At 36.9% G+C, this 11,529-nt stretch overlaps 2 protein-coding genes across 2 annotated transcripts; one reads left to right on the top strand and one right to left on the bottom strand.

Moving 5' to 3' along the window:
* Positions 1–2,374: 2,374 nt before the first annotated feature.
* Positions 2,375–4,932, bottom strand: LOC115719751 (protein AUXIN RESPONSE 4). The gene is made up of 2 exons (XM_030648930.2): positions 3,510–4,932; positions 2,375–2,819 (listed from the first exon to the last, which is right to left on the bottom strand). The coding sequence occupies exons 1-2, from the start codon at positions 4,716–4,718 to the stop codon at positions 2,556–2,558; spliced, it is 1,473 nt and encodes a 490-aa protein (XP_030504790.2). The 5' UTR covers positions 4,719–4,932; the 3' UTR covers positions 2,375–2,555.
* Positions 4,933–5,154: 222 nt separating this feature from the next.
* Positions 5,155–11,181, top strand: LOC115719750 (aminopeptidase P2). Its single transcript, XM_030648928.2, has 13 exons — positions 5,155–5,475; positions 5,852–5,977; positions 6,140–6,259; positions 6,448–6,723; positions 6,896–7,068; positions 7,294–7,542; positions 7,921–8,072; positions 8,404–8,594; positions 8,807–8,915; positions 9,895–10,049; positions 10,143–10,235; positions 10,372–10,452; positions 10,822–11,181. The coding sequence occupies exons 1-13, from the start codon at positions 5,155–5,157 to the stop codon at positions 10,891–10,893; spliced, it is 2,118 nt and encodes a 705-aa protein (XP_030504788.1). The 3' UTR covers positions 10,894–11,181.
* Positions 11,182–11,529: the final 348 nt, after the last annotated feature.

Raw genomic sequence — 11,529 nt, forward strand, 5'->3', positions numbered from 1 at the left:
AAAAATAAATGTCTAGGTTGCTTGGTTAATAGTGCTTATGGTATAGTGTAGCCTAAATGACTTCTCACCTACCCATGTACCTAAGCCATGCGATGCTAACCGAAAAAGACCTATTGATTCCAAATAGAAATTTGTCAACATTAGTGGAGAGAGGTATGTCATTCAAACTTATTGATCATGTGTTAGTGGGATGTTGGAAAGTTTAGAACAGTTGTGATATAGATGGCAATTGCGATGTTTTATGTTTGTATGAATTACTTACTTGTAAATTGCACATTCAAATTAGTTCTTAGAGTTGGCAAGTTGAAATTCTGGTTATTGATGGATTGAAGTTGTGCAGGTGGTGGTAACAGTTCAATTGTCGGAAAGTTTAGCTATCATTGTTAGTTTGTTTTTAGTTTAGTCTTAGTTTACTCGGGGACGAGTAAAGAGTCAGTTTGGGGGAGTTTGTTAGGCTATTTTTAGCCTATGTTTTGGATCTAATTTATGTGCGTTTTTCGCTGTGTTGGGACGGAATTACGCTTGTTTTCTATGTTTTCAGGTTCTTTGGAATAAAAGAGGTCTCGGGTGCAGAAATTCGATAAAAGACGTGCTGAGCCGAAGAAAACACAATTTTTGAGTAATTGTGCATATCTGGCCGCGGCTAAACACAACTTGGCCGCGGCTAGATCTCGAAGTTTTACAAGGCTACAGTCGCCGCGGCGAGGGGGAGTCTCGCCGCGGCCATTTAAGAGATACAGAGAGCACCCTATTTTGCCATTATCTCGCCGCGGCGAGAGGAAGCTTGGCCGCGGCGAGATCCCGTACGGACCAGGGGCATTTTCGTCCATCGAACCCTAAATTTTAGTTATAAATAGAAAACTGCGATTGGAAGTCGGGGAGAGCGATCAGAAACCCTAAAATACAGATGAGAGCGGCAGGAAGAGCATAGAGATTGAAGTGAAGATCCAGAATTCATCCACCAACAGTTCTTTTCTTTATTCCTCTTTAATTTATTTATGTTGAATATTGCTATAGGAATGGTTATGGATTTGTTTCTGAACTAAATTTCCCATTTAGGGAGGATGATGATTGTTGTTTAATGTTTTGCCTAGTTAATGTTTAATTACCATTCCTCAATTCTTGTGTGTGAAATTATCTTAATTTGTTCTTAATTTCATGTTTAAGATTGATCACCTTGTGCATGCTCTATGATCTCAATTCGAAATCTGAAAAGTGAGAATTGAGAATGCTAAAATTAAGATAATCGATGTTCTATGTGAAACGAAAGTATTTGCATGACTTATGTGACGAGTAGATTATTACTTAATGCTGATTTCATGTTAGTTTAATTAAGGAATTAATTAGATAACATGTGATTTAGAATCTAGAAGATCTGAAAGGAGCTAGGTTATTTCATAATCTGTCATTCACTCCAAGAATAGGATAGTAATTAAGCATTAACGATTTGGGTAAACAACAACAGGATTCTCCTCCCTATTATCTCATCTTGCTCAACTTTCAATTGTGTTATTAAGTTTTCTGAATTTCTTTCATATTTTACTGTTTTTAAATCATAATTGCTTTCGATTTGCCGAATAGAATCATAAGTATAATTTAGTGGTATTTAATCCAATTCCCTGTGGGATCGACCTCAGTTGTGTGAGATTTACTACTTGATTGCGTATACTTGCGTAGCGTTTATAAAATATAGCAACAGCAAAATAACTCATAATTGTAGAGGAAAATAATATTTTTAGTACTTAATATTTAAAATCAAAAGTTTTTAATAATTATACTGTATAAAGATACGAGAATTAGGGTGTATAAATTAGGGTGTATAATTACATAGTAAGACAAACACACAAAATTATATAATTACCTTTGACTACACCCAATTTTAATTTTCTCTTGACTTTCCAAATGCCTCTACTAACATTTTTTTTTTCAGTTTAATTACTCAACTCTTAATTTCTAAAATATTGTATAAAATATTTGTAAAAATAAAACACTATAATCTTTTTCTCAATTGACACCCACCCAAGAAATTTTAGTCACCGACTGATATTGGTCCCCCTACCATCTAGTCTTGGCTCCCCCTGCCTGTATGTATTGTTTCACGAGTACTAATGAAACTTCTTGTTTTTTGTTCATTGTTCCAAAATAAAAAAAAAAATCTATCTTGCTGCTTTTAAAAGAGTTTAATTAGAAACTAGTTTTTTGCTCTAAGTTGTTTTTTAATCCTATATAACTGAATTACGAACTAGTTTTTACCTAAGAAAACTTGTTTTGTCTCATTTTATGAATAATAATACGAGGTTCGGGAATCCTTGGCAGACTTCACCAAAATGTCCTTAAGAGTGGGTCTCGACTTGTCAAAGATCGAAACGTGGGATAAAGATCAATAAAAAATATCAACTTCCATGCTATAAAGTTCACTGCTACACTCAAAATACAACAATGGGAGCCCCAAATGCACAAGAGCTAAAACTTTCTCTCTTAAGAAACTTACTTCAATCAGGCAACAAATACTAATAAGCACCCTAGTTACAATTAACATTAAGTTGAAATCAAAGCTACCATCCATGAGCACCATGACCTTGACCCCCAAGCCCATACGCATCTATATAACCAGCTTCATGACCATGCCTACCATGGTGGTGATCATGCTCACCATGACCATGATGATGATGGTGGTGATGATCGCCATTGTTTTTCGCTTCATCAAGCAATTTCTGGATATGTTCTGGGATTGGCTCTTCCTCAATTTTTCTGACAGTTGGGGGTAATGAAGACACAAACTGCACAATGCTTTGGGCTACCTTATCAGCAGCATCCTCCTACATTCATAAATTAAATGTGTGAATTTATTTCAGCCTTCGATTAAAAAGATTAGAAGTTTTAACTCATTAGAAACTATATCAGAGCTTCACTTATGAACGGTCGGTATCATGGAAGTAGCAAGTCATAGAGCCAGCAGACATGGATACTAACAACAGAAAAATGTGCCAAATGAATGTCATTCATAAATAAACCAATCAATAGCTCAACAAATTATGGAAAGACTGCCTATTAGAAATCTGAGTCAAAACAATTATTTATGTTAACTTTAATTTGGAGATAAAACCCAAAAACACTAATGCTTACTGGTTAGGCAACGGGAAAGGCATGAGTGGTATATAGTAGTACAGAACTACAGATCGATGCTCTTCTACCCAAGAAACATTTCTATCTATTATGGGAGTTTTTATAAAGGCATAAAAATGTTAATCTTATTCATCAAGCAACAAATATTAGATACACTTAAGTTTAGCCATTTATAGATCTACACAACTCTCTCGTGTTAGGCCAATATAACCTCAGATAAATATCGGTTTAAAGCAAAACAAATCACTTTGACATGCAGTCCAAAAGAAAGACAATGTAGCAAAACTAGTTTCCGATCATTCTTCTTCATATCAATTCTCTAAGAACTGAGAAAGTTTTATAAATGGAGAAACTTTATGGTGAAATATATATATATATCTTACCTGAGGCCACCTTCCACCCGGATGTGTAACAAAAGTTGCTTGTTCAAGTGAATCTGCAACTCGTCTCCCCTCGTTAGTCCATTGTTCGGACCAACTGTCTGACCAAAGCACTTGCAAAGGCACACCTTTCAGTTCATCCGAACCACCCCACGATGCCATATCAAAGCTGTAATTAGTCTTCTTTCCCATTCCAACAATCGCACTCCTGGCATCCTTACTTCTCAAGAGAGCTCTATGAGCCTCCAAATCTGTGGCCGAGATCCCTTTCGAACAGAAAGACTTGATCAACCATGAATATCCAAACGGAAGCCCCAACAAAAGTTCCCTAATCACTGGTATGTCCAACATCCACAAAGGCAAAGCGGGTCTTGATCTTGGATTGGTATCAATAAGGGTGACACTTCTGACACTCTTTGAGTTCTCCAAAACCCAATTTGCGCTCATCCCTAAAGCTGAATCGTGTAAAACCAAATGAACTGGAGCTAAACCCAGTGTTTCAATTACTTGTCCCAATACTTTACCAATATCTTCTGGATCCATTTCAATCGGCTTCACAACCCTTCTCTTTGAAGTCATTCGAGCTTCGATTTCTTCATAAGGAATTTGCCCAGTTGAAATTATCTCATCGAAAGCCCAAAACACACCCTTTTCTTGAATTTCACTGTACACTTCCCAAAACCTCTCTAAAACCCCAGTTTGTCCAACTCCGGCCTCTGTCACCGATTTATCCGAAAACCCATTTCCAGGTAAATCAATGGCAACAGCATGGACTCCTTTGGCACCCAAAGATCGAATAGTTTCACGAAAAGAATACGAGCTAAGACCCAATCCATGAACTAGAACAACGTTTTCGGAAGCAACGGGACCATGCTCAACGGTGAAAACTTCAATCGGAGACTGATTTGGGTGCGTTTGGACCTTTATTGTCCGACCCTTTGAGTAGTGTTGTCGTAGACTAGCTGGTAAACTAAGAAACCATGATTTGGGATCTTGAGAGGAGAGAGAATTGAATGAGATAAAAACTGATGTGATAACCGAAACTATAATAGTGAAGTAAAACCAGAAAGCAAACGGATTTGAATGTTCTGACTTGGGGATTTTGGTGCTTGAGGTTGAAGACGAACTGGGTTCTTGGGGCTTGGTACTTTTCTTTTGTGATTGTATGGGTTCCTGGTGATCTTCTTCTTCTTCCTCTGTAATAATCGCCATTGATAAAAGTTTGTAACTTTGAGGACCCTTTCTCGCAAAAACTGAATCTGAAAATGTATTGGGGCTATAGAATCACAGCTGGAAGAAACTGGAAAGAGTAAAGTTTTTATCTTTTTGCCAATCACGAAAGAGTAAAGTTAAAATAGAAGAATATATGAACTCGAGTTGAGTACAACGATTCCGTTTGGAAGCTCTTCTTTTTTTCTTTTTTTGTGGGGGGTTCACTTTTCCCGAAAGACCCCACCTTTTGAATATAATTTCTTTTCTTACATACCCGTTTAAAACGCACCGTTTTTTATCACAAATAATCTTGTTCTTCTTTTTCTCTCTATCTATCCTTCTTCTTCGTCCTCCTCATTGCTGTTAGTTTTAGCTCCCCGAGTCACACAGTCCTCATCTCTCTCTCTCTCCATTATCTCTCTAGGGTTTTGCTACCATGCAATCACTACCATCACAAGCCATGCGCCCTTTCTCTCTCACACAGTCTCTTCCTTCTCACTCTCGTTACTTCCGTTTCATCCCTAACTGCTTCCCTATTTTCCACCAATTCAAGTCTCACCCCAAATTTCTCAGTATTTCCCCCAAAGCTCCTTTATTGACTGTCCGAAACTGCTCTTCCATTTCCGCTAAGCCATCTTCGGAGCTCCGCAAGAAACGCGCCAACTCTGAGCCCGACGAGAAGCTTCGAGCCCTCCGTCAACTCTTCTCCAAGTCCGGCATCGACGCCTATATCGTCCCATCTCAGGATGCGCATCAGGTATGGTTTTATGGAGTTTTGTTTTAGTATTCTCAGGATGCTGTCCTTTGAGATGTCTTAATTAATTCTTCAATTGAGTTATTATAGTGTTATATATCCATAGCAAGAGGTTCTTAAAAGTGTTTTCTTTTGTAATTAGTTTCTATTTTTTTTTCTAAGTAGAGGGAAAGTGCCCAAAAGTATAATTTTTTGTAGTTATGTTGAACACTGAACAAAATGATAGTGTTTTTTTCTGATTAGAAAAGAAAATGTTCTTGTGTACTCTTTTAAGATAGAGCTTTATAATAATGCTTATAGCATGTCATAAATGAATTTTCTGGAGCAGAAGAAGAAAGGGTTATACTAATTTATTTTGTGTTCCATTATTTGGTCCCAGAGCGAGTTTATTGCTGAATGTTATATGAGGAGGGCCTACCTATCTGGCTTTACGGGTAGTGCTGGAACTGCTGTTGTAACAAAGGATAAAGCAGCTCTATGGACAGACGGACGCTATTTTCTTCAGGTTTGCAAATTTAAATTTTAATATTATATATGGTGAGAAAATGAAACTCTTTTTTGTTACATTTAATGTTATGTACTTTTTATTTTATTTTATGGTTAATCTGGAGAAACCTTTTGTTCTCTACTGTGTAGATTTATTAATGCTTCTTCTTTTCGTTATTAGGCTGAAAAGCAATTAGGTTCTAGTTGGATTCTAATGCGAGCTGGTAATCTTGGAGTTCCTACCACTAGTGAATGGCTTAATGATGTATTAGCTCCTGGTGGGAGAGTTGGCATTGACCCTGTGAGCAATACTTAAATCACTTATAATGCGTTCACAGCTTTTGTTGCTCAATGGCTCTCAGAATAGCTGCTCACACTTGTTTTTATCAAAGTAGTTCTTTTAATAATTGGAGTATATTTGATTGTTGAATTCCTTTTTACCTGGCTGTTTCATGATGTCACTCTTTATTGATATTGTGAAGGGAGCAGTTCCTTTTTTCTTGGGATGCAGCAGAGGAACTGAGGCAGGCCATTTCCAAAAAGAATCATGAATTGGTTTTCCTATATGATACCAACCTAGTGGATGAAATATGGAAAGAAGCTAGACCAAAGCCTCCGAACAAACTGATTCGTGTGCATGACTTAAAATATGCTGGATTAGATGTGGCATCAAAATTGTCTTCTTTGAGGACGGAACTTGCCGATGCTGGATCATCTGCAATTGTTATATCCATGCTTGATGAAATTGCCTGGTTGTTGAACTTGGTACTTCCTATGAAAACCTCATGCTTTATTATATTTATTAGAATTTATTAAATGATCTTTTTTCTTTTCTTTTCTTTGTTTTTTTTTTGAGAAATTATTAAATGATCTTTTGCTTCTTTGTTTTATTGTCTTACCCCACATGGTTAATGGATTTTCTAAATTTTATTTGTAGAGAGGAAGTGATGTCCCACATTCACCTGTTATGTATGCATACTTGATAGTGGAGATCGAGAAGGCAAAATTATTTGTAGATAATTCTAAAGTCACCCCAGATGTGATGAAGCACCTGAAGGATGCTGGGATTGAGTTGAGGCCATACGAGTCCATTCTCTCTGAAGTAGAAAGGTGAGCCTATGGTGTATACATTTTTTGCATGGGTAACATGTCTTTTAAGAAGAGATTGATCTGCAATTTCTTATGAAGAAAAATAGTCTTTTTTTTTTTTTCTAACAACACAAAGCTTCGATGGGTTTCACAATTTGGCTTGTATACTGATCTTTACGTCTGTGTAATGCCCATGCCATTTCAAACTCAGTCAAATGAGATTGTGTAAACTTTTTCATGTTCTAGCTTGGCAGCACACGGAGCTACATTATGGTTGGATAGATCTTCTGTCAATGCTGCTATTGTTGACACCTACAATTCAGCCTGTGAAAGATATTATGAGCACCTAGAGAAATTAGATAAGACTCAGATGAATGATGACCTCAATGGTTGGTCAGCTGCCCCTGCTGGAATTTATAAAATGTCTCCTGTCTCTTATGCAAAAGCAATTAAAAATGATGCCGAATTAGAAGGAATGAGAAACTGTCATTTAAGGTAAATGTTCCTTCCAGCAAACTTTAAATCCTTGATATTCATTTCGGTTCTTTGCCATTATTTATTTGGTCTTTAATATATCAACGATAACAACGAAGTACAGCCTCAGTGTCAGATATTCCTTAAATTTAAACTTGGAGCTATATTTGCTCATATAATTCTATTAGACAATATTAACTTCTGCAATTATAAGATGAGATTAGTGACTGACACCTTGGAGAAACTTTAAAAGATTTTGTAAACTTGACAATATACTTGCATGTGTTTTCTGTGTTTGGTTTAAATGTTTTTGTTCCTTAATATGCTACAACTTCATGTTGTTAGGAACATAAGACTATGATATCTTTGTTAGGAGGCATAAGACTGATAACTTTGCAGGGATGCAGCTGCCCTAGCACAATTTTGGGCCTGGTTGGAAGAGGAAATTCACAAGGATGTGAAATTAACAGAGGTGGAAGTTGCAGACAAGCTTCTTGAATTTCGTTCGAAGCAGAGTGGCTTCATGGACACAAGCTTTGACACTATAAGTGGTATGTCAACATCTGTATTGTTGATTATATCTCAGAATGTGTTGCCCGTTAATGTAGTGGCTCTCTTGAACTTGGAAGTAATACATTTTTGTCTATGATATGCTGTCTCTTTCTCTTTCTCTGTCTGTCTTTATCTCTTATTCTGGAATGCAAACATTGAGGTCCCAATTTGCTCAATCTCCCTGGCCTCCTCTCTTTTATCCCTGTTTACATTTCTGAAATACATTTGTGAGGAAATCATTAATATTCTTTTTAGGTATAATGCTGATTCTATATTGGAAAAGGGTGTTTTTCCTCCTTTTAACTGCTTATATTTTTAATAATGTTTCAGGTTCTGGTGCAAATGGTGCAATTATACATTACAAACCAGAGCCAGAAAGTTGTAGTATCGTGGAAGCAAATAAACTCTTCCTATTAGACAGCGGTGCTCAATATGTTGATGGAACTACAGACATAACAAGGACCGTCCATTTCACTGAGCCCACAGCACGAGAAAAAGATTGCTTCACACGAGTTTTAAAGGTATCCACTAATCTGTTTGATTACAGTGATATTTAATTCATTTCATGCACGCTTGCCATCATTGTATAATTATATATTCATTGCTATTTTGTCCACTGATTTTCTAATGGAAAAAAAGGGGAACAGAAAACAAGTGGCTAATTGCCAATGGTCTTTTTTTTTAATAATATATACATACATATAAATGAATGTATCTGTGTATCCAATTGCAGGGTCATATAGCTATTGATCAAGCAGTATTCCCTGAAAATACCCCTGGTTTTGTGTTGGATGCATTTGCTCGTTCATCCCTTTGGAAGACTGGACTTGATTATCGACATGGTATTACTTCACTTCTCTTGCATGCCATGAAAATTTTGGGGTTGCAATATATTTATGATTTATTATGGGAAATTTGATTTTCTATACTTAGAAAATCAAAAAATTTTTTTCCTAAACCAAAAATTTAAAAACTAAAAAAACTATTCCTTTTTTTTCAAAACCCCAAAAATACCCCCCTCACAATATTCTCTCTCTCTCTGCATCATCTCTCTCTCCCTCTATCTCACCCCAACCGCCCACCCTCACCCGAACCACCCTCACCCACCCACGTCAACCCCAACGCCGATCACCACCCTCACCCCCGTCGACCACGACCCCAACCCCTCCGACCCCAACCCCAACCTGAAAGAGCAACCCCAGTCCGACCCCAACCCGTCCGACCCTCTGAAACTTTTTTTTTTTTTTTTCCTGCGATTTGAGAGAGGGAAGAAGACAGAGGTCCGATGGTCGGACCTTGGGGTCCGATGGGTCCGACCAATCGGACCCATCGGACCCCTAGGTCCGACCGCCTTAAAATTTTTTTTTTTTTTTTTTTTTTTTTTTTTTTTTGCGATTTGAGAGAGAGAGGAAGACGGAGGTCCGATGGTCGGACCTTGGGGTCCGATGGGTCCGACCAATCGGACCCCAAGGTCCGACCGTCTGTGAAATTTTTTTTTCCTGCGATTTGAGAGAGAGAGGGGAAGAGAGAGGTCCGATGGTCGGACCATGGGGTCCGATGGGTCCGATTGGTCGGACCCCATCGGACCCCATGGTCCGACCATCGGACCTGGGGTGTGGGATTCTTGGGACCCGCCGAGACAGAGAGAGAGAGATGTTTGGGGGTATTTTTGGGGTTTTGAAAAAAAAAGGTATAGTTTTTTTAGGGTTTAAATTATTGGTTTAGAAATCAAATTTTTTGATTTTCTAAGTATAGAAAATCAAATTTCCCTTTATTATTAGTTATGCTGAAGGTTATTTCATTTTACTGTCAATGTTTAAGGAACTGGCCATGGCGTAGGAGCTGCGTTAAATGTTCATGAGGGCCCTCAAAGTATTAGTTTTCGATATGGAAATCTGACTCCTCTACAGAAAGGCATGATTGTTAGCAATGAACCTGGCTATTATGAAGATCATGCCTTTGGAATTCGAATTGAAGTACAATGTCTAAAATTTGGCCTCTTTTGCGCACAATGATAGCCTTACTCTCTTGTAGCTCCATATTGATTTCTGTTTTGTGCTCATGTACAGAATCTGCTCTCTGTGAAAGAGGTTGATACACCAAATCGTTTTGGAGGTATTGAATATCTGGGGTTTGAAAAACTCACATTTACTCCTATCCAGGTACGATAGATATCTAAAGCATCATCTTGCTGATTATTTTTTCTTTCCATTATTCAATTCTTTAATAATTTTGTTATCGTAGTATTTCTGAAATATAGTCTTCGTACAAAACTATTTTGATGGTTTCACCATGCAGGCTAAATTGATTGACTTGACTTTGCTTTCTGCGGAGGAGATAACTTGGCTTAATGATTACCATTCTCAGGTTTGGGAAAAGGTTAGGATAAGACCAGATCCCATTATCAATCCTTCATTTTTTGTTCTTTACTTATTATTGATACATATATGTAATATTGTTTTGTTCCTACTTTCTACACTAATCATCCTAATCTCTAGATAAAAACATAAATAAAGTCTGCAAGTAAACGGTAGAATCACTATTAGCACTTATCAGAAGGGATTTAATCTTCTTTGTACTGTTCTTGGCTCTGGTGTTTCTTACCCAATAAGAGATGAAGCATTATTAAAGAGAGAATCACTAAAAAGAATCGCTAGGATACAAAAGCAAGAAAGTTACATCAATGAGAATTTCTTAATTATTTCAGTTTTCACTCCTAGAATCAAAAGCTAATATAAGGTCTGATAGGTCTCCCCATTGCTGGAGGGTTCCGCACATCAGTGGCTCTGGAACAACACTCGACCAGTCATCAAGCAGTGATTATTCTCTATCCCTGTGTATGTGCTGTTAAATCTTCGATTCTGTTCTTATATTCATATCATTCATACAAACGAAAATGCTTTTATTTAACTATGGGCAATGAGAACCTGTCAAAGGAAAAAAAAAAAAAACTATGGGCGATGAGGAGAAAAGGAATATTGTAGCTTGTACAGTACAGTATGTTGTAGAAATTTATGGTGTGAGAGGGTCGATTAGTCCATTCTTTTAAAGTTATAACTTATAAGAACCACTTATATATATGTACCTAAGGAGCTCTCATTTGTTTTTTTTTTTTTTGTGTGTGAACTTAGCTAATGATTTATTTGTGTATTGAATTTTGAATAGTTTGAAAAGGTATAATTATGGAATATGGAATGCGTCTAAAGAAATATATATAAAACGAGATCTTTTCCTTTTTTAAAAACAGTAAGGATATTGTTTTCGTAAGTTATTTTGAAAATCGACACTGAGATTCCCAAATAAAAAAAGAAAACGAAAACATTGCAGCATTCTTAAACGGTAACAGGACACTTGCTGTTATACGTACGTAACGATCTTGGAACATAAAATCGAATTCTCTTTTCAACCTGAAAAATATATTTTATTTATGGAATAGCAATGGCAACAATATAAACA

The sequence above is a fragment of the Cannabis sativa genome, chromosome 2 (genome assembly GCF_029168945.1).
Source record: "Cannabis sativa cultivar Pink pepper isolate KNU-18-1 chromosome 2, ASM2916894v1, whole genome shotgun sequence".
Lineage (NCBI taxonomy): Eukaryota > Viridiplantae > Streptophyta > Magnoliopsida > Rosales > Cannabaceae > Cannabis > Cannabis sativa.

Bases quoted from the DNA above. Each gene is read 5' to 3' on its own strand.
- LOC115719751 (XM_030648930.2), bottom strand. From the start codon at position 4,718: ATGGCGATTATTACAGAGGAAGAAGAAGAAGATCACCAGGAACCCATA. The intron at 2,820-3,509 runs GTAAGATATATA...TTATGAATGTAG, and splicing joins CGGGTGGAAGGTGGCCTCAG to GAGGATGCTGCTGATAAGGT.
- LOC115719750 (XM_030648928.2), top strand. From the start codon at position 5,155: ATGCAATCACTACCATCACAAGCCATGCGCCCTTTCTCTCTCACACAG. The intron at 8,073-8,403 runs GTATGTCAACAT...ATAATGTTTCAG, and splicing joins AAGCTTTGACACTATAAGTG to GTTCTGGTGCAAATGGTGCA. The intron at 10,236-10,371 runs GTACGATAGATA...TTCACCATGCAG, and splicing joins TCACATTTACTCCTATCCAG to GCTAAATTGATTGACTTGAC.